This window comes from Puma concolor, chromosome C1 (genome assembly GCF_028749965.1).
Source record: "Puma concolor isolate L17-30 chromosome C1, mPumCon1.1.hap2, whole genome shotgun sequence".
In the NCBI taxonomy this organism is placed as follows: domain Eukaryota; kingdom Metazoa; phylum Chordata; class Mammalia; order Carnivora; family Felidae; genus Puma; species Puma concolor.
In genome coordinates, this window is record NC_141674.1 from 122,640,089 (window position 1) to 122,663,511 (window position 23,423).

Sequence of the window (23,423 nt, forward strand, 5' to 3'; positions counted from 1 at the left end):
CCTTCTATCCTAGCATATCGCTCATTCTTTTTATCTTTTAAATTCTCTGATATAACAAGCTAACTTTCCTGAGCAAACATGTCAAATCATTCCCAATTATCTTTCCAATAACTTTTTTTGTTTTGTAAACTCTTTTTTTTAAATTTTCTATGAATAGATACACATCAGTGGCTCTAAATCAAGAAACAATGATTTCAAGAAAACAAACCCCCTATTTTCTTCCCTTAAAAAGAGATGCATTTAGGGGTGCCTGGGTGGCTCAGATGTTAAGTGTCTGACTTTGGCTGAGGTCATGATCTCAAAGTTTGTGAGTTCGAGTCACACATGGGGTGTGCTTGAGCCCTGCTCCAGGTGAGCGTGAGCCCCACATAATGTGAGCACAAGCTCCTCTTTGGGTGAGCCCCACTTTCCTCTCAATCTCTCTCTCTCTCTCTCTCTCTCTCTCTCTCTCTCTCTCTCTCTTTCTCCCCGCTCCCCTCTGTCTCCATCCTGGGATTCTGTCTCTGAAAGAAAGAAAGAAAGAAAGAAAGAAAGAAAGAAAGAAAGAAAGAAAGAAAGAAAGAAAGAAAGAAATGAATAAATAATTTAAAAAAATGCATTTAACAAGCCTTACCTGCATGTTACTATGCTATATGCATTGCAATTTTGTTCCAAGTATTTCCTGACTTATCACCTTCTGCTTTTGGATTTTATAGGCTCAGCAGTTATTGAATTTTACTCCAACCAATGATCTAGAATGACTAACACATAGCAGATTCTAACAACAAACTTAGTGTTCTTTTCAAATTCAAGTGCCTGGGTTTTGTTTTTGTTTTTGTTTTTTTTCAGTAAATATTTTCCACATTTTATTCACCAGATTTTTGAAGGTCTTGACCTTTGGGAGTAATTCATGCTGCTAGGAAAACTGTATGATTAAAACCAGATGAGCTACTGAGATAATTCAGCTTAGGTTTTGGAAATAAGACCCTTAACCGAAATCTCAAAAGTTTACAATGTTCTGGAAAAATGTTGAAACAAATATAAATCACTGATCATTCAAGAGGCACTCTCAAAATGCCTTGTCTCAATTTCTCAAATGTACTAGGAACAAAAATGTTAACAAAAAAAAGGAACGTTGTTTATGAATGCATGATTCCACCTAGTGTTTGATGGAAATAAACGATCACATACCTTTAAATTCTAAAGTTAAGGCAATTTGATTTTTATTAGTCAACTCACATTTTGAAGTGCCATGTATAAGTTATCATTAGGGAAGTTAAGAAGGTCATGAAAAATATAGAAATGTTGAAAAGGTACAGTTTCTTACTCTCTTACCATTTTCATTTTTCCTGCTGTCAAGACTATCACACATGCATACATGTATACCCTCAAAGCCTTATTACCATTTTTGCTTTTAATGGTTACATGTTTTATACAGAAATGAAGACACAGCTTAGTGTTTGCTGTTTACTTATACATTTAACATTTCCGCTGTTCTTTTGTTCCTAAGATCTGATTTCCTCTGGTATCATATTTCTTCAGACTGAAGAACATTTCTTACAGCATGGGACAGGTTGAGACAAATTCCCTTATTTTATCTTATTTTATTTTATCTGAAATTATCTTTATTTCACCTTGATTCTCCATGGTTTCTGACAAGAAGTTTGCAGGCATTCTAACTGTTGTCCTTTTGTATCTAACATGTTGTGGTGTTTCTCTGGCAGCTTCAACATTTTCTCTTTCTTTTTATTTTCAAAAGTTTGACTAATATGTGCCCATGGGAGGTTCTCATAGAATTTACTGGGTTTTTTTTTTTTTTTTGGAGGGGGGGAGTGTGGTCGCTGAACACCTTGAATATGTACATTTATGTCTTCCAATAATTTTAGAATATCTGGATATCATTTCTTCAAAGAGTTTTCCTGTTTTCTTCTCTCCTCTCCTTTTAAACTTCCAGTTACCATCATGTAAGACTTTCTGTAATTTTCCTGCTGGTCCCTAGGCTCTATTTTTTTTTTTCTTTTCTTAATCTTCTCACTATTTTTTTTCTTTTTCAGATTTAATGATATGTATTGATCTGTATGTCATGGACTGATCTGTCATTTCCATTCTACTCTGAATCCCATCTAGTTGTTGTTTAATTTTAAGTATTTTTCTTTTTTTTTTTTTTTTTTTAAATTTTTTTTTTTTCAACATTTATTTATTTTTGCGACAGAGAGAGACAGAGCATGAACGGGGGAGGGGCAGAGAGAGAGGGAGACACAGAATCGGAAACAGGCTCCAGGCTCTGAGCCATCAGCCCAGAGCCTGACATGGGGCTCGAACTCACGGACCGCGAGATCGTGACCTGGCTGAAGTCGGACGCTTAACCGACTGCGCCACCCAGGCGCCCCTAATTTTAAGTATTTTTCAATTCTAGGAATGTCCAATGCTATTTTTTTTTTAGTATTTTTATATGTGTGTGTATAAAATACAGCACACACACACACACACACACACACACACACACACACACACGTATGCTGATATATCCTAGATTTTCATTCCTTTGTATGCATTTATTTTCCTGACTCTCAAGGAACACAGAAAAGCGACTGTAAAGACATGGCGTGAAAGTTCAAGCATCTGTAGTTCAGGTCCAGCCACAGTGCTGGCTGGGTTCATTCATGCAACGGGTCACACCTCTTCTCAAACTCAGGGTTTCTCCCTTACTCTGGGAGTCACAGTCATGGTCACCCAGTGGCTCTTACTACCCTTGCTCCTGTCAGAAGAGACTGGGTTTTCCTTTCAGAGAATCAGCTCCCTACATATCCACCTCTGTCTCAAACATACCTGCTTGTAAGAGACAACCCTACAGAAAACAAAATGGAGCACACACACTTTACTATTCACTTTTCTGTGATCTGTCACTTCCTTTCCAAGTTTGCACAGTTTTGTTCAGTCTCTAGAATCCTTGGGTAGTTTCATTTTGCTTTGTTAATGTTTTGTCTGGATTTTACAGGTGAATTCACATGAAGCTTGTAACAGTCCACTCTTACCTATCTGAGGTGAGAAGTCATGTATTCAACTTTAGTCAAAGTTCTTTTAATTGGACAATGCTCCAAAAATGGAAAATTATTTTCCAGCATGACATTTATCATATTCCTAGGGTAATACTTTCCTTTTTCCTTTTAAGATTGAATCTCTTGATATCAGGCTAATAACGTAATTTCAAAAAAGTGACGGCGGTTTACGCTTAAGGACAACTATAGTTCAAAGAATCCAAAGATCTGATATGCCACTAGACATACGACATTACCTTTCTGGGGACAGGATAGGGCTTTTTGAGAGACATAAACTTGATCAGAAAAAAAAAAAAAAACCCAGAAGATGCTGTAAGTTTTCTTAGGGAAAGTTCTTTAGGAAGACATTGAATTTGGATAACATAAACAGAAGACAAAGAAACTAATGAACACGCTTTATTTGTGTGTTCTTAAATGAATAGCCAAGTTTAGCTATGTTCCCCGGCTCATTCTAGTTTACTTCTGGGATGTAGAATGTAATTAGTAGGATAATTTTTAATAAAGATTTGAGTACCCAATGTTATATATAATTATCTTCATTCTCCTGTTCATATCAGAACACATTAGAATCAAGATACTGAACACATTATTTAATATTTATTTATTTTGAGATAGAGTGTGATCAAATGAGGGAGAGAAAGAATCCCAAGAAGGCTCTGCACTGACAGGCTCAATCCCAGAAACTGTGAGATAATGACCTGAGCAGAAATCAAGAATCAGACACTTAAATTAATAAGCCACCAGGCGCCACCCTGACCAAAATCTTTTAACATTCATCTTCACGATCAGCATTTATTTTCCCCTTCACAAGAAAACTGAAGGACCTAGCTATGGTTCTTTTATTCAGCTTTAAATATGTAATTCTTTATGTCCCTTTCTCTTTCTCCAACTATAATTTATCTTCTAATATAAAACAGTATCAAATATATTTTAAATATTTTATTTTTTTAATGTTTATTCATTTTTGAGAGAGAAAGAGACAGAGCATGAGTCCAGGAGAGGCAGAGAAAGAGGGAGACACAGAATCTGAGGCAGGCTCCAGGCTCTGAGCTGTCAGCACAAAGCCTGATGCGGGGCTCAAACCCATGAACTGTGAGATCATGACCTGAGCTGAGGTTGGAGGTTTAACCAACTAAACCACCCAGGCACCTCTCAAATATATTTTAAAGAGTAAACTACCTATTAATATACTACTCTGAACCAGTAATTATTTTTACTTTTTTTTTTTTTTTTTTAGTAGGCTCCACATTCAGTGTGGAGCTCAATGTGGGGCTTGAACTCATGACCTGATCAAGACCTGAGCTGTTATCAAGTCGGACGCTTAACCAACTTAGCCACCCAGGCACCCCTCCATTTTGCCACCTTTGTCCCCAGTTATATTTCGTATTTGTAGCAGAGGTAAAACCTCTAACCATTCTATATGATCATTGCTAACACATACTTCAGACACAAGACACATACATTCTGTTTACCCACACACACATACACACACACACACATACACACACACACACACACACACACACATATATATAGTGGATATATATATGGATATATATATACATATAATTCAAGTATTTCAAGTATCTGTAGTGTATATATATAAAGTACTTATAAATTTTTAAATTTACAATATATACATACATATATACATGTACTATATATATATATATATATATGTAAAACTTGTCAAAATTTTCTTTATTTTGAAAGTCCTTGAAGTGCCTGATTCTACATGCTGTGTTAAAGGTAATCCGTTTTTTAAAAATACTTATTTATTTTGAGAGAGATAACATGGGCATGTGCGCAGAGAGAGAGGAAGAGAGAGAATACCAAGCAGGTTCTGGGCTGACAGTACAGAGACTGACTTGGGGCCCAAACTCATGAAACATGAGATCATGACCTGAGCTAATCAAGGGTCAGACGCTTAACAGACCGAGCCACCCAGGTGCCCCTCAACTTTGTTTTAAAACTTTTTGTCATTTATAATAATTTTTAAAAATATTGCATTTAAAATATAAGAAATGCTCTGACAAAAATTAAATAATATAAAATGTCTCTCAAACTCCAGTTCTCTCAGGGGAGTATTCCTCTAAAGAGGACAACCCTGGTCACTTCTCAACACATATAATATAATATAATATAATATAATATAATATAATATAATATACAGTGCAGTATAATATAGTATAGTGTAAATTAATATAATAGTATAATTATAATTATGCATGATTTTATATTGAATAAACATTTTATAGTATATAATAATTTATAATATATAATCATAATATTACACTAAATAATGTATGCAATATATTATAATTACAATATATTTTATATAATATATAATGATGTTACATTATATAATATAAAATACATATTATATAACATAATGAAATGTAATATATGATAAACAAATATATGCATACACATAACTATAATTAAATATATATTTAATAATATAAATAATATAAATGTGTAAAATAAATAATTAATATATATCTTATAGCTATATGTATATAATATATGTAATAGGTGTTTTATTTAATATTGAGAGCATACTGATTAATCCTATGGCCTTTTTTTACTGGATGGCATTGCATATCTGCACATGTAGAAGAATCATATTAATTTTAATGGCTTCTCAATATTTTATACTTATGCACCCTAAATTTTTACTGGTCTAATAATGATAACTTATTTAAATTGTTTCTAGTGTTTTATTTTGCTTTTTAAATTATAAACAGTGTTCCAGTGAATTTTCTTTTCATATATCTTTAGGCACATGTGGAATATATTTACAGGACGAAATCTACATTTGGAACTGCTAGATATCTAATACTGTATTTCTTTTGGACATATTCTTACTCCAATAAAAATGCGTGTGTGTTTGTGTGTGTGTGTGTGTGTGTGTGTGTGTGTGATTTTTTTTAATTTAACTTTTTTGTGGTCCAAAGTCATGCTGTGTATAATTCCCATTCTGGTACACTTATTGAAACTGTTTCATGGCCCATTGTGTGCACTTGTATATACTCCATGTATTCTGTAATTGCCAGGTATAGTGTTTTGTAAATGACAATGACATCATGTTGGTTGATTGTGCTGACCATATATTTTATATTGTTTCTGATGTTCTATCTACTTGTCCTATCTTGTACTGTAAGACAAGTGTTGAAATTACCAGCTAAAATTGTCAATTTGTGTTTCCCATAAGGTGGTAAAGTATATATTTGCTTTCAATCTTTTTCTGGCTCTGGGGAATTATTACTTTACGTTCCTTAGAGATTACAGTTTTTGCTGTGGTTGACTAATAGTATCATAAAAGATTGAGTTTCTTTTCACATTTTCATTTCCTTTGTTGTTTTTAAGGACCAGAACAAGGGGAGAGCTCCTGAATGGACCATTTAAAGTTATTTCTGACAAGAAAATCTTGCCATAATGCAGACAACCATTTCCATCAGTGAGTTCTTTTCATGTCATTTAATAAGACAAAGTAAATCACTAGAATACTAAACTTTCATAATTGGGATCTTTTTTTTTTCTTAACATTAGGGGTTGTGTAGGATGGCTCACATCTTAAAATAACATTCTTATACTTTTATTTTTAAAGTTTCTACTTAGACCACTGATAGAATGTGCCTTGTTATCCTTGTAGGATAACCCTGTATGGTCAGAGTAAGAATAAGAGATATGCCAAATCCTGGTTGCAATGAAATAAGAGATTTTGGTGATTATCATCTACATTGTTATTCTACTCCAATGACTTCTTAGCAGGAACTGTCTACAGTGTTCAGTACATCGGGTTATGCATGACCTAAATTTATAGCTAAAAAATCTGCAACCCTGGAGCCTCCATGGTTCTTACACCAAAATTTATTATTAAATTTAATGTTAGGAGCAGCTTGAGAAAATAATTGCCAGAAAAATTGCTATTTTGTGGGAAAATGGGTAAAAAAAGATATGGTCATTACATTTACCTCATTATTGCTAAATAACTCAAAACTGTTTAAACATAAGTTAAGGGAAACATAGTGAATTCTTATTAGAACTAGGAAACAAACAATAGTTATTCTTTCTGATACAAATCTGCTGGCATATTTTATTCTTCTGGCTTATTTGATTCTTTTTACCTTTTCACATTTGTCAGTAACATCTAAGTTATAGCTTTTTGTTATTAAAAATATAAACCAATCAATTAAAGCATGTGATTCCATATACATATATTCTGTTTCTTCTTACATTGAGAACTTCCTTATAGTCTAGAGGAATGCCTTTAAATAAAGGTCCTGGAATGTTCAGATGACCCTTGAATGTCAATGCATCTGAACTGTGCGGGTCCACTTATGATGTAGATTTTTTTTCGACAAATTCCATACAGTACCATGAATGTATTTTCTCTTCCTTATAATTTTCTTAACATTTTGTTTTCTCTAGCTTACTTCATTGTAAGAGTACAGTACATAATGCATATAACATGCAATATATGTGTTAATTGATAAGGCTTCCGGTCAACAGTAGGCTCTTAGTAATTAAGTTTGGGGGAGGTCAAAAGTTACAGGTGGATTTCTGACTGCACGTGGGGTTGGCACCCCTAACCTCTGCACTGTTGTTCAAGGGTCTTGTGTAACTTCAACACTCAGCTTTCAGGTCACCTTCTCCAGGAAACTGCCCCATCACCTCAGAGAGGGCCCCCTGCAAGATGAAGACCACATTGGAACCCTTCTGTTTCAGGTGTTCCAAGAGGTGGGAATCCCTACCTTTAGCTCTATTTTCTGTGAGGTCCTGGAATATAGAAATTGTGCCTTTTATATCCCTAGTGAGTTGCATGTTCATAACATATAGTTAGAACCTCTACAACATTTTATAACTCATCTAGATGAACCAAGGGGAGCACTTTAAATAGGGATGAAATCTCCTCCTTTCCTCCAAAAGAAGTAAGTAAATTTCAGGTGTCTCATTATTAATATTGGTACTTTCTATGATAAAGAATTGATTTCCGTTTGGTTTTTCTAAGTGTGGAATAAAACATTAAAAACATAACACAGGTAAAGTTTATCTCAAACAGCACTGAGTAGATTGATGATTTTCTTTTCTTTTCTTTTTTATATAAGCCTGACAATATTTCTACTTCCCCTCAAAATCTCTAGGGCTGGCCTCAACTAGAAACTGTCAGCATTTAAATAACTTCTATTTTCACATGCTCACACAGGTTGCAACATCTTCCGTCAGCAGCTTCTCTTTTATTATTCTCAGGGGAAAATACATGCCTGCAGCTCACTTTACAATTATACACGCTATGAGCATTACACAATTGGAGCACCTGCCTTCAGAGGGTTCACAGTCCCAGGCAGTCTGCAAGGCCAAGTCAGCATATACTTACCAAGTGACTTCTTTTTTTTCTTTTTAATGTTTATTTATTTTTGAGAGAGAGAGAGAGAGAGAGTGAGTGGAGGAGGGACAGATAAAGAGGGAGACACAGAATTCGAAGCAGGTTCCAGCCTCCGAGCTATTAACACAGAACCTGGCACGGGGCTCGAACTCATGAACCAGGAGATCATGACCTGAGCGAAGTTGGACACTTAACCGAATGAACCAGTCAGGCGCTCCACCAAGTGATTTTTTACTAAAGCCAGTACAGATAGCTTAAAGGCAGTAAGAGTACAACTAACAGTATGCAAGTTGCTCAGATTCTCCTTACACTGAAATATGCAACACTTTAGAGGAAATGTATGCTTATAGAGAATCAGAACTTTCTATTTCTTTGAAAAATCTCTGACTTTAGATAGAAAAGTCATAAATATACTATTTAAATACAAGGCACAAGCGGTCTACAGGAGTGCTTAATTGATATGTGGGTAGGTAATTTTTACAGCAATTGCAAGTTAATTTTCCTTTACAGTATATATGGTAATTGCATATTTCTTTTTCCTTTTCTATGCATACACCTACACTGTTATGGTATTTTACTTGTATGAGAATGTATTTCCCGTCATATTTACATACATACTATATTAATGTAAACATATACCTGAACATACTACAAATTTATCAGCCAAGATGTTTGGGACATTTTAAGGGTGTTTTTATTATTTTTGTTAAACCCAAGCAGTTATCCTATTATGGTTCACTGGATTCTTTCCAGTCTAATACTGAGTAAAGAAATTATATCAGCTTCTTGATACTGACTTTCCTTATCTCAAATTTGAAGAGAGACCCATTTGACTTTAGGTGTGCCTAGTACTAAATGTGCTAAGAGGAATTGCTTTTATTTTCTGTAACAAAAAACAGGAACATTAAATTTTGTTACAGATAACATGAAAAAGGTAATATGTTTTCAGTCATCTCCACTAATGAAGATGAATGAGGTAAAAAAAAATGCTCAAAATTCATTTATATGGAAATAGTCATTGCAATAAATAGTTGAGGATGTTAAGGATGTAAATTTTCCGGTTTCAGGGTGTAGCAGTTTTCCTGTAGCAATTAATGTACTTTCAATGACCATCGCACACACTACTGTGAAGTACTGACTTGAACTAGAATTTGACTCTTATTGGCCCTTTCTTCATCTGCTTGGGACACCTCGAATATGCTACAACTTCAGGCCTAAGCCTTTCATCCCAAAATATACATGAAGTCAGCAGCAGATGTGAGTGTGTGTGTCTGTGTGCATTTGTGGCGTGCATGGGTATATACATATGTATCTCTTATATACAGTATATTTGTATATGTTTATCATATATTTCCCAAACATATGTTAATAATAATTAAAATAATTACTTTTATACTTAAAAACTACTTAATGGAATGTCCAGTAAAAACATTTCAGTATTTACTAGGAAACATGAGATTTCGATGACATGTTTGAAAAACGCTGCTTTAAACACCTCCCTTAAACCAATGAGGACTAAGGTCATACTAGAAAAGTCAAGGAAATGGTTCAAAATTTCCATTAATGAACTATTAAATGTAAACAATTACATCAAGGAAATTGAAAATTTCCTGGAGGCATGGAACCATTGCTAAACACTGAAGAGTTTATTATCAATTTTAAAGCAATACTAGTAATAACAAAAATGCAGGTGATGGGAAAGGTTGTGACTTTGTATTTGTACTTGGAGAATTACCTAAAACATTACATTTTTCAATAATATAGGTAATAAAATATAGAAAAAGTAATTTCTCCAAATACTAGATTGTGATGAGTAAAACACTGAATATTTTTAAAGGTTAATGACCCTGGAAGGATGGGTGTAGTGATTTTAGTTTAGCCTGAATAGATTGAAAAGATATTAGCAATATCAAAGAAGGAATCTATGTTATGTTAAATGTTCTCATCACACACAAAAAATAAATAAGGCAGTGGGAAACTTTTGGACTTGATGGATACATTTATGGTATTGAATGTGATGATTGTTTCACAGGTATATACTTCTCTTCAGCTCAAGTTTTACACAAAATATGTACACTTTTTTGTTTGTACTCAATGTAAAGTGCAGCCATTTGTATGTATCAATCTTTATTTGTTCCCAATAAAGTGGCTTAAAAAATTGGGAGTCTAAAATGAGATTGAGGAATACACTTGTATATTAAGTGTAGAAATACATTGATAAATCATATTTGTATAACTTAATGTATGTGAATGAGTAGAAGACAATTTTTATTACTTGACTGTGATCAAGTTTTATATCTCAGTTAAATACTTGACATACTTATCTCTTAAATATATTTTTTACCAAATCATTTCCAGATTATAGCAGCCTCTAAACTTAGCTCTCTGCCTCTAAACTCAATTACTTACAGTCTAACACAAACTCTTTGACCAGACCCAACCTTTCATGCATGACTACGCTTCACATCATGCCATCCTCAAAACTCTTTGCTGTATCTGATCGTCCACACAAACCACTGTCAGCCTTTCATTAATTTCTTAATGCAACCAGATACTCATTAAATTTACATTTTGCCTTGGGCTAAAATGAGTTTTACATAGAAGAAGGAGGAAGAGGAGGGAAAGAAGGAGACATAGAGGAAGGGAGGGCTTAGGTGAGAGGGAGGGAGGGAAATGTTAGCATATTCTGTATTCCATATGCTCTGGAAATGACTGGAAGTCAGTGGTGAAAGACAGTAATGTGAATAAATAAAATCTTAAATGATTTGAGATAAAATAGAAGAAAGTTAGACTCCTGAGAAGCAAGCAATTCACTTAGCCTGTAGAAATTCGGGGGGGGGGGATTATCAGAGAAGAGGAATATGTTAGCATTTTGCATTTTAGTATTTGACAAAGACATCTAATGAAAAGAAAACAATGAGGGGATACACCAAAGAGAATGATTCAAAGGCACAAACATTATGCGGGAGAGGACACTCAGAGGGTGTAATCACTCTCGAGATTACAGAGTTTTGGTTCACATAGAGAAAAAAACCTGTGCTTCTGCTCTGCAGTGGAGTGGCAGGAGCCACAGGATGTGTCACCTTAGCTGCATCTTGTGTGTCATAGCAATGACATTTTATCACCTGTGGGAGCTGTTAAGAATCTGCATTTTTAACACATACCTCTGTGGATGCTGGATGGATTAGAGTGGCCAGCGAGTGAAGAGGGATATTTATGTGAAAGACGATGATCTGAATTAAAGTGTGTTACTGTAGGAAAGGACAAGTGGGAATCAAATCAAGCGGTTACTATGCCATGATGGCTAATTTTATGTGTCAGCGTGGCTAGGTTACGGTGTCTAACTGCTTGGTCAAACACGTCTTGTAAAAGCAGTTTGTAGATGTGATTGACATTTACAATCAGTTGATTTTTAGAAGAGAATAATGTGAGTGGTCCTTATCCAATCAGTTGAAGGCTTTAACAGCAAAAAACAGGTTTCCTAAAGAAGGCCTTCTGCCTCAAGACTTCTGCTCAAGATTATAAAATGAACTCTCATCTGAGTTTTCAGCTTGCCAGACTGCCCCACGGTTGCATGAGCTGATTCCTTAAAATCTTCTTCCCTTTACAGAGAATCCACATCCACATCCATGTATACATATAGTACACATATGTTTGGTATACATGTTTTGGGACACTTCATTTTGTTTTATAACTGCTATAGTAGTCTACTCACAACCTGCTCTAAATGTTATTAAGAGCGTACATGTTGTATGTGTCAATAATGTTGTATTGTGTCAGTTTTGTTTCTTTTTTTTCCCCACAAAGTTTACCACCTGCAAAATGCCTTCCCCCATCTCACTGGTACTGAAAAATTTTCCCTTTGATTCTAATTCAGACCCTCTTTATCTACAAATTATATCAACATCTTACCTCTCTTCTCTACAACCAGGGATTTCTTTCATAGCAAATAAAATTAAAAACTGAGATTTAAGGATGGGAAGTTAATTGTCCTTAGTTTATAAACGCTACAGGCCTCTTTAATTAATTTAATGCAAAACTAATTAAAGTATTATAATGACTCATCTAATAAAATCATATTGCCAAGTTTGCTGATGGCTTCAAATATTGACAAAGCCTGTCATACTCACATGAAATGGACAATTAGCCATTTGTAGAGATGCATCCTTTAATTTATATTGAATCTATGTTTACATGCACACCAAGGATAACCTTGACAAATACGGACTTTATCCCAAAACTTACCCAAAGGATTTTGGGATATGCCATGACAAAGAACTTAGACTTCATTCTCCTCAAAACTAGTGAAACAAAAATTCCCAAACAAGTTAAAATTCAAGTGACAAAGATACTTTTAAAAATCATTTTAGGGGTGTCTGGGTGGCTTAGTCAATAAAGCATCCAGCTTTGGCTCAGGTCATGATCTCATGATTTGTGAGTTCGAGCCCCACAGGCATCAGGCTCTCTGCTCTCAGCTCGGAGCCCACTTCAGATCCTCTGTCCCCCTCTTTCTCTCTGCCCCTCTTCTGCTAATTCTCTCTCTCTCTCTCTCTCTCTCTCTCTCTCTCTCTCAAAAGAAATAAATAAACCTAAAAAATCTTTTTTTAAAAAATAGTAAAAATTAACCTCTAAAATACTATATGCAAGATATTATTCAATGTGCTTTATGCTTCTATGTTAAACACCAGACTAGCACTATTGGTGAAGTACCACTACTCTCACCGTTTCATTTTTTTTTAATTTAATTTAATTAATTTATTTTTTTAATATGAAATTTATTGTCAAATTGATTTCCATACAACACCAGTGCTCATCCCAAAAGGTGCCCTCCTCAATGCCCATCACCCACCCTCCCCTCCCTCCCACCCCCGCATCAATCCTCAGTTTGTTCTCAGTTTTTAAGAGTCTCATGGTTTGGCTCCCTCCCTCTCTAACTTTTTTTTTTCCTTCCCCTCTGCCATGGACTTCTGTTAAGTTTCTCAGGATCCACATAAGAGTGAAAACATAGGGTATCTGTCTTTCTCTGTATGACTTATTTCACTTAACATAACACTCTCCAGTTCCCCACCATTTTAAAGATAAGGAGAGTAAGGCATACAGAAATTAAGTAATATTCTTAAGGTCAACATTTAGTAAGAAATGGACCCAGGAATTAACCACCTAAAAAATGACTCCCATGAGAGGATCTATGATTTTTATAAATTTTTAGTCCTTTTTATTATTTTCTCAACTATACTGAAAAACAATCCATAACAAGTAGGAAGCATTAAAGAAAATGCCAGCAATTAATACAACTTCCCTCAGGGTGTCAAACTATTACTTTGGCACAAATTTTGGTACCTCTGAGGCTAGGAGAATGAGAGTTATATAAAACTCATGAAAGTTTCAAAGATTTTCTGAAGGACTCTCCAGTGAGAAAAACATGAAACTGTCTTGGGTTTTTGGTTTCTGGAAATTTCTGTGTTGGGAATTTGCCTTTGGCCTAATGGACCAGCTCTCTTGTTGACATCATCAGAGTAAAACAGGTAAAACTAGAGCAAGTGCCCATTTTTTGCTGCTCACTCACCACAGCCCTACACTGATTCATGCCTTCTCTGAATCCAACCTGGCATCTCCATATCTAGCATATCCTAGGCAGTTTCTGCTGCCACTTTTTAGGAATATCGTAGTGGAATGGATCTAAGACAGATCTATATATGTATACGAAAGACACTGTTCTAAAAATTTTTGAATATGAAAAAGATAAAGGCAAGCATGATGTTTATCATTCACTGCATTTTAAATGACTAGCTTGTTTCCCTCATAATTATTTAATCAATCATTCAACCATTCAGTGTGGATATCACAGTGAATACAGTGTTATATAGGATTTCTTTGTGAAATACAAGCGTAAAGATGTTTAAGCAGCTTCTAATGTCTGGCAACTTTGTGTATGCTTCTTTCAATATTTTTGGTAAACCTTTGTTTTCCCAAAGTCTTCTTTGTCTGAGTTCCTAAAGCCATGTTAAACATGTAGGGGACCAAAGACCAGGGATAAGGGGTGCCTGGGTGGCTCAGTTGGTTAAGCATCAAACTCTTGATTTTGGCTCAGGTCACAATCTCACAGTTCATGAGTTTGAGCCCCATGTCAGGCTGTACGCTGACAACAAAAAACTGCTTGGGATTCTCTTTCTCTCTCTCTGACCCTCCTCCCTTGCTTATGCGCTCTCTCTCTCTCTCTCTCAAAATAAATATCCTTTCAAAAAAATTATTGGGAATCCTGGGTGGCTATGTCAGTTGGGCATCCGACTTCAGCTCAGGTCATGATCTCGTGGTCTGTGGGTTGGAGCCTGGAGTCGGGTTCTGTGCAGACAGCTCAGAGCCTGGAGCCTGCTTCGGATTCTGTGTCTCCCTCTCTCTCTCTCTGCCCCTCACCTGCTCATGCTCTGTTTCTCTCAAAAATATATAAACGTTAAAAAATTTTTTATTTAAAAATTATTTTATTGTTGATTTTTTCTATGTTGAAAATAGTTTCCTTTTTTTAATATTCCATCAAACAACTAGTTTACATGTTTAAGGAACACATCCACCAAGATACAATGAAAGCTATTTCTGCATGTGAAAAATGTATTTCTTACTCTAAAACAGTCATCTACTTCACAGTTGACTCTGGAAATATTTCAGAGTGGAAAACTATAGAAGAAAGAAAAGAAAAAAACAAAAGAAAAGAAAAAAAGAAGGAAGGAAAGAAGGGAGAGAGAGGAAGGAAGGAAGGAAGGAAGGAAGGAAGGAAGGAAGGAAAGAGAAAGAAAGAAAGAAAGAAAGAAAGAAAGAAAGAAAGAAAGAAAGAAAAGAGAAAAAGAAAGAGAAAGAAAGAAGGAAATAAAGAAAGAAAGAAAGAAAAGAGAAAAGAAAGAAAGAAAGAGAGAGAGGGAGGGAGGGAGGAAGAAAGAAACAAAAAAAAAAAAAGAAGAAAATCTGCTAAGGCAATTACTCTACAACCCTTTTCAACCTCTCATGCTCCCCCTTCTTTATTCCAGTCATTCCGAAAATATTTTTAAAAATAATTTCATTCTTTTTTAAAAATATAATATTTAAAAATATATTATGTAGCATAATATATGTATATATTATGGATATATAAAAATATATCATATTCCATGAACAAAGACAACAAGCATGGTCAAAGGTCCTCACTTTTCTGCTGATGAAAATGAGGTACTAAGAGGAAGAAAGACTTGGCCAAGATCACAGGGCCAATCACTAGCAGAGGTTCTATCACAGGTATATTCAATTCTAGAATATTTTAGGTGGAGAAGCTTTTCTAATGAACAGAAGCACTATTTAATAGCAATATATCATTCTACAGCCTTCTTGAGATGTGACATATCTTGTACTACCTCCCTATCTCACCAATCAGCCTATAAAAGTATTTCTTAGATTTATAAAATGAAATAAAAATAATAATGTATACCTCACTAAGGGGAATATTTAGATTTCCCAAATTAATTATCATAATGAGATGATGATGCAGACATTTCTGTTTTATAATGAGGAATTTGAGGCCCATAGGCAATAAGAAACACACCTTAGCCCACCCAGCCGTTGTTGAAGCAACAATTCAAAAAAAAAAAAAAAAAAAAAAAAAAAAAATCTAGAGGATTCTAACTTCCCTTCATGGACTCTCCGAAAAGGCAGAGTTAGGGTTGGTCAATTAGAACCATTAAAGGCAAGTAGGATACTATATTGATAAGAGTATCAACAATTCCATCCTGAAAGATTTATTTACCATTTAAACCGCCTCACTCTTAAAATAATAGTTTAAATTACATAATGCAAAACTGATAGCATGCTAAAGTAAAAGACCACACCCACTATCACCAGCAAAGAAATAAAAGTCTTGGGGCGCCTGGGTGGCGCAGTCGGTTAAGCGTCCGACTTCAGCCAGGTCACGATCTCGCGGTCCGTGAGTTCGAGCCCCGCGTCAGGCTCTGGGCTGATGGCTCAGAGCCTGGAGCCTGTTTCCGATTCTGTGTCTCCCTCTCTCTCTGCCTCTGCCCCTCCCCCGTTCATGCTCTGTCTCTCTCTGTCCCAAAGATAAAAAAAATAAATTAAAAAAATAAAAAAAAAAAAAAGTCTTAAAAATGTAATTATCAAGAGAGATCTAATATGCATATATTAAACACCACACCTATCACATGAAAACGAAAGTTTATTATAAGGTAAAAATCAAGTCTTATAAACTTCAAAGTTTATAAACTAGATAATAGATAAAGTTTATTACAAAGATGTTTATGAACTCCATATATAGTTTTAAAACTAATTCTACATTTCTGTAAACTTAAAAACAAAGATCAAAATAGCCCATGTGAAAAGAAGAACATACATGAACACTGAAATAATATTCAAATTAAATACTAATAAAAATATTATTATCAAACTTGCTGGATGAAGATAAAGCAAAATTTAGAGAAAATATAGAATCAGTGTTTCTGTATTAGAAAAGAAAAATAAAATACTAACATTATAATAGAAAGGACTGTATAAATTTAAAATTTGGCCTTTGAGAAGACATATGTGAAGTTTACAAATATTAAAGTTGATCATGAAAAGAAGAAAGTACTTCTAAATAACATAGGAAAAGAAGAAAGTACAAAATACAAAGATTTAAAAAATGCTGTAAAAAGGGATAAAAACATTATGCTAACCAGTGGAAGTTTAGGTGAGATGGATTTTTAGAAATGTATAAATTATTGGGGCGCCTGCGTGGCTCAGTCGGTTGAGCATCCGACTTTGGCTCAGGTCATGATCTCTCGGTCTGTGAGTTGGAGCCCCACGTCAGGTTCTGTGCTGACAGCTCAGAGCCTGGAGCCTGCTTCGGATTCTGTATCTCCCTCTCTCTCTGCCCCTCCCCCACTCATGCTCTGTCTCTGTCTCAGAAATAAATAAACATTAAAAATTTTTTTGATTAAAAAAAAGAAATGTATAAATTATTGAAACTAATTTTAAAAATGCAAAACTTAATTTTATTAGCATAATAGGATGAGTTCTTAAAAATCTCTCCCATACACACATAAATACCACACCAAACCTAGCCAAATTCATAGGGTAAGTAGAGCAAGCACATCTTAATAAGACAGAAAGTATAAAAATTGGAATGGAAGAAGCAATAATGTCATTATTAAGAAACAATACGATAATATGGAAAAAGAAGGCATTGATGAGAATATAGTACCAACGGGAATTCTCAAAGTGTCGCTGGTCTGCATATAAATATTCAAGCAATTTAGAAGTCAGTTTGGCAGCATGTACTGCATTTGAGCGTTCACATGCCATATAACCAAGCAATACCACTTCCTGAGCAATATCCCCTTAAGGTCTTTATACTTTCACCATGAGACATGGACAAAAATATAGTGTTGCTCAAACTGCTTTTATGCATCAGTAATGCTCTTTTTGAGTTGGTGATAATTTCAAAATGTAATATGACAAGAAATCTTCCCCTAAGAAACCAGTGTCAAGTGTAGACTTCCGTCTTAAATTTTTACTCTGAGGGGCGCCTGGGTGGCGCAGTCGGTTAAGCGTCCGACTTCAGCCAGGTCACGATCTCGCGGTCCGTGAGTTCGAGCCCCACGTCAGGCTCTGGGCTGATGGCTCGGAGCCTGGAGCCTGTTTCCGATTCTGTGTCTCCCTCTCTCTCTGCCCCTCCCCTGTTCATGCTCTGTCTCTCTCTATCCCAAAAATAAATAAACGTTGAAAAAAAAAATTAAAAAAAAATTTTTTTACTCTGAATAATGCATTAAGAATAAACAAACGACGATGGGGCACCTGGGTGGCTCAGTCACTTAAGCATCTGACTTCAGCTCAGGTCATGATCTCGCAGTTTGTGGGTTCGAGCCCCGCGTCAGGCTCTGTGCTGAAATCTCAGAGCCTGGAGCCTGTTTCTGATTCTGGGTCTCCCTCTTTCTGCCCCCACCCCCACTCATGCTTGTCTCTATCTCTCAGAAATAAACATTAAAAAAATTTTAAAGAAAGAATAAATAAACTTGACAATGCTATGCAATGGAAATTCCACAGAACTAGACCTCGGTATTCTTGGATCTCTTCTAGGTTCCATGATTTATAAACTTTTTTTTCTTTTTTAATTAATAAAATAATACCTGTATTATTTTATATATTCTTAAATTGGAATACCAGATGGAAGATGGAAGGTAAATAGAAAACATCAAGTATAACAGGACAGTTTGCAAAAGGAAGTGGCTTCTGTAAACGTTTTCTACGGGGCCATGGCTGACAGTGTTTGGTGAATACCCACGCCTGTGCTTACCAGCTGCTGGCCTTGGACACCCCAGGCTGCATACTGTAAGACGGAGTCCTCTACTTCTGGAGGATTTAACTCCCAAACTTCCCTTGAAAAAAGGTAAATATTTTTACATGAACAAATTGACATTTACACCAATAATTTAGTTGGACAACTGCTAATGAAGACCAGAATCAAAGAACTTACCTTGTGTGTATGTTGTAAATCACATATGAAGCAGTATAGGAATAATGAAAAATCTGAAATTAAAAGAAAAAAAGAGTTAGGGACCCTAGGTTGCAATAAAAGCTCTATCTTGAGTTGTGGATATGTTCTTAAAATCCGGGAAGTCCAAGAATTGATTTTAGAGAGAAATCAAATGTGAACTGTTCCAGTTCTGAGCCTTACTCCAGAAGCCTTATGACTCCTCTGACTGTCCTTCCAACCCTTTATTCAACCTAGTCCATACTTAATATAACTGTGATTATATTGCTGTCTTGTTTAAAATACCAAATGATTCCTCATTGCCTATAAAATAAAGTTCAAGCTTCATTGATGTTCAAGGATTTTGGTACTTTGGTTTCTACACACTTTTCTAGCTTTACCATCCACTACTTCCCTTTACCTAGTCTATGCTTCAATCACATTAGACGCATTCCTGCTGTATATCCTGAACTTTTTCTTCCCCCCCCCCCCCCACTAGGACATCTTCGGGGAAAACTTATATTGTTACTTTCTTTTCTCAGCACACAATTATAAAAGCTTCTTTTATTCCAGTACTGGATGTACACTGCACAAATATTATAATACTGTCAATTAAAACTCCCTAAAAGTCAAATTGTTATTTCTTCCTTTTGCAATAATAGCTTCAATTAAACATGATTGGCCACATATTTTGGTAAGACAATACTAGCATTGTCTATTTGCATTAAAATCACAATTCTTCCACCATTTGTTATAGTATTGTGTTTTATAATGAAGCTTTATTCTCCCATTCCTTTTAAAATAACTGTTAAATCTAAGATTGCCTTGGGGCGCCTGGGTGGCGCAGTCGGTTAAGCGTCCGACTTCAGCCAGGTCACGATCTCGCGGTCCGTGAGTTCGAGCCCCGCGTCAGGCTCTGGGCTGATGGCTCAGAGCCTGGAGCCTGTTTCCGATTCTATGTCTCCCTCTCTCTGCCCCTCCCCTGTTCATGCTCTGTCTCTCTCTGTCCCAAAAATAAATAAACGTTGAAAAAAAAAAAAAATCTAAGATTGCCTTTGCTGTAGAGTTGCAGAAGCAAAAATAACTTTTCCTGGTTGCTATTTTGGCATTCACACTTTATGCTATAAAATTCCATATTTGACTACAAATTTTAAACCTTGAATTTACTACAAGAGCTGACAAAAAGATAAGAAATGTGACCACCTCTATAAACATTTTTTCCCCATCTCAGAAAGTTCTGTTGCCAAAGCAAACTGCCAAGTGAGCACTTTGTCTTCCAAGCAGACAAATGTGTCAATGACGTTATGGGTAAAAGGAGTTCGTGTCTTCATCCTGCCTGTTAATTAGCCAACACATTCTAGCTGAATTCTAGGTGCACAGGCATCTTGAGAGAAAGAGTTCCTGGGCATTACTGTTTTAGTCAAAGGAGGCCAAAACAACTAAGACAAAACCAGATATAACCACTGAATTTTGCTCTCTTTCTGTAATTCTTATTATAGACTTTGCTGACTCTTCTCAATGCATGAATCGAAAGGTCTCCAAATGATGTCCTCCAAATGATGTACTTTGGAAAGGGGGATATATAAACCCACTTTTTGCTTCATAGTTCTTCGCCCAGTACAACATTTTCCCCCATAGTTCATGCGTTGAGGTGGAAGTCCACAATAAAATTAATCTTAACTTGTCTTCAGACTTACAGCAAGCTGAAGTAACCAGTTGCGGGGTTTCACCTCTTTTACAGGTGTCTCACAAAGCCAGTAGTCTGCCGTCTACAGATAACTAGAAACTAACCATTTATTCCTAGTTTAGGGCTTTCCTCTGAGTCCACTTGTCTTTGGAGTGTGTGTGTGTGTGTGTGTGTGTGTGTGTGTGTGTGTGTGTATACTTCCAGCAGATCTCAAACACTTCCTGTTTTATAACTTTCCATAATTAAAATAGTATTCTATGCCCACAATAGAATATAATAAGTATAAAGTAGGAAGGATCTTGAACAGGGTTTAGAGGTAGAAGTTTCCTTTCATACATTTGTTTGCATAGTGCTGCAGAGATTTCAAAAGGGGGATTTTTCCAAAGAGAATTTGATTTAGCTTTACTGAACATCTTTATTAAGGTGCACTGGTCTAACACTGTGTTAATCTGCATTTCTCTCTCTCTCTCTCCCAATCTTTCTCTCTCCTTCTCCCTCCTACTCCGTGGATAGGATGTCTATTATTTTTATCATTTCCTCATTTCCTTTTATCCCAAATTCCTCTTCTACATTAGCTACGTAGGTTTTATTGCAGGATGAGAGGATAAAGATCGAGTCACGAAGGTTAGGAACAGTCTTTTTCCTGTAATGATTGGCTGCTGCATAATGAGAGCCAAAGTGAACATCTGATGAGATCCTTGGGGAGAAAGATATTTCACAGCCCGAAATCACATATTCATCGCATCTCTGCAAATGATGTTCCACTGCCTGTTAGAGAGTGTGAAGGGTTATGGCAAAGGTAGTGGGAGTGGGGCAAACTTAAGAAATACTATGTAACAACTTGATCAAAGCCCACTTCTGGAAACTAGCCTTGGGATGTCCAATTATTAAATCTCATGATGCCAAAGATTTTGGGTGGAACAGAAAGCTTCATAAGATCCTGCAATCCAGTCTCATCCCTATATTTTCTATGTTACTTTGGAACCTCAAGAAGAGGTTGATTACTAAGTGTTCATTGCTAAGGGTAGGATAATTGGTTCTCCTTATTTGCTGTAGTTTTGTGCTGTAAGTCATCGCAAACACTGAATTAGCAAATACAGAACCATCGCCTCCTAGAAGAAATACACAGCTAGTTTCCTATGAGTCTCTGGTCACAACATTTCCATCAACCAATCAGTACATAACATTGTTTCATGTGTATTTCTTTCGAAAGACGCTATTTAATATTTAATATTGTTGATTCATTAACTCTGAACTCCTGGCCAGCAGCATTACAACTCATGCCTGAATAAAGTTTATCTAACACATGTGCTTTCTCTGTAAAGCATATCACAGCCTCTTGTACCTAGCCACAACACTAGAGAGCACTTCAGCACTGTGCTTGGGGGGTATTTTAAACAGCAAACACATCAACACAAAATACAACCGTGAAAAGCAGAGCACTAAAAGGACTATGAAAAGGACACTAATTCACCGTATGATAGCTAAAACAAGAAGGCAGAGTGTCATCCTGTTTGATCTCAGCTCGGCAAGTATGTATCAGGCAGCCCAAATGTTTTGCAGCTCTGCATGTGTCTGGAAATCCCTAAGAAACACAGAGAGTATTGATCTTGAGGTTATAAGTAAATTTTAGAAAACAACTAAATTTGGAAATCTGGAATCCACAACTAATAAAGATCAACAGTATTGGTAATATAGACATAGCATGCTATATTACTGGAAGAAAGAAACAAAAAATAAGCATATTTAAGACTTGCCAGAACTTGGATGCAAGAAAAACACGGAAGTTATCCAGAATGGTGGCATTAATGTTCTGTAAATGAAAGCTAGCTACCTCCATTCGTTTATCAAACATCTTTTAAGCAACTTCTTTGACGCAAGCCCTGCACTTAGTACCATTAAAAAAAAAAAATGGTGGGTCACCAGGGTGGCTCAATCAGTTCAGTTTCTGACTCCTGATTTCAGCTCAGGTCATGATCTCATAGTTCGTGGGGTCGAGCTACTCGTTGGGCTCTGCGCTTATTGCACAGAACCTGCTTGGGATTCTCTCTTTTCCTGTCTCTGTTCCCATCCCTTGCTCTCTCTCGCTCTCCAAAATAAATAAACACTTAAACAAGCTTGCAATAATAAAGATTATTTTAAAAATAGGATAAATACAAAAGAATATCAATTGATCATTTTTATTTTACTCTATTTTCTGTCAATTTATAAACATTTATTGAATACTAACTATGTGCAAACTCGTAAGTTCAGTTCCTTGCCAAATGCCAAGGCCATAATAAATGTAATTCCTGTCCCCAAGGAGCTCTTGATCCAGTCAGGGTGACAAGGTTGAGAAGCATTACATTAGTATAGAGCACTCTGTTGCAGGTCATGGTTAAATTAGGAATAGCAGATTATAAACCTATAGGCTTTCCAAGAATCAATTAATCTTATTGCTTTCAAGATTGTAACTGTTAACAAGAACAATTTTTGAATTGAGCATATACTATACACTGGACTCAGCTGAGTGCTTTAAATATATTAACATTTAAGTACACCGTAAGAAATCTATACTACCATTCACAATTCTCACGATAAGTGAAGCACTGAAAGTTTAAGTAGGAGACAGAGCCACAATTTGAGCTCACGTCTGTCTGATTATTGTGACTTAATCTCTCTGCACATTCTCTTTCAGGGAGCTGGGACAGGAAGCACGGCTCCAGCTTTGCAAAAGATTCATTTCTGAAAGACCTATTAAGCCATCATGCAAAGATTTATTGACAGGAGTAGGCATGAATTAATTGTGATTACCATAGTGAAGAGAGATTTCATTTTAGAAAGATG

The 23,423-nt window shown here is 35.7% G+C and overlaps 1 protein-coding gene across 2 annotated transcripts in view; it reads right to left on the minus strand.

Annotated features, from left to right (window-relative positions):
• DPP10 (dipeptidyl peptidase like 10) overlaps nucleotides 1-23,423 on the minus strand; it is a 659,495-nt gene that overhangs the window by 144,811 nt on the left and 491,261 nt on the right. For both annotated transcript variants that reach the window (XM_086718449.1, XM_086718450.1), the window contains exons 6-7: nucleotides 18,914-18,966; nucleotides 18,734-18,815 (exon numbers count right to left, since the gene is read on the minus strand). In XM_086718449.1, coding sequence (XP_086574575.1) covers nucleotides 18,734-18,815; nucleotides 18,914-18,966 — 135 coding nt within the window. The remainder of the gene's footprint in view (nucleotides 1-18,733; nucleotides 18,816-18,913; nucleotides 18,967-23,423) is intronic.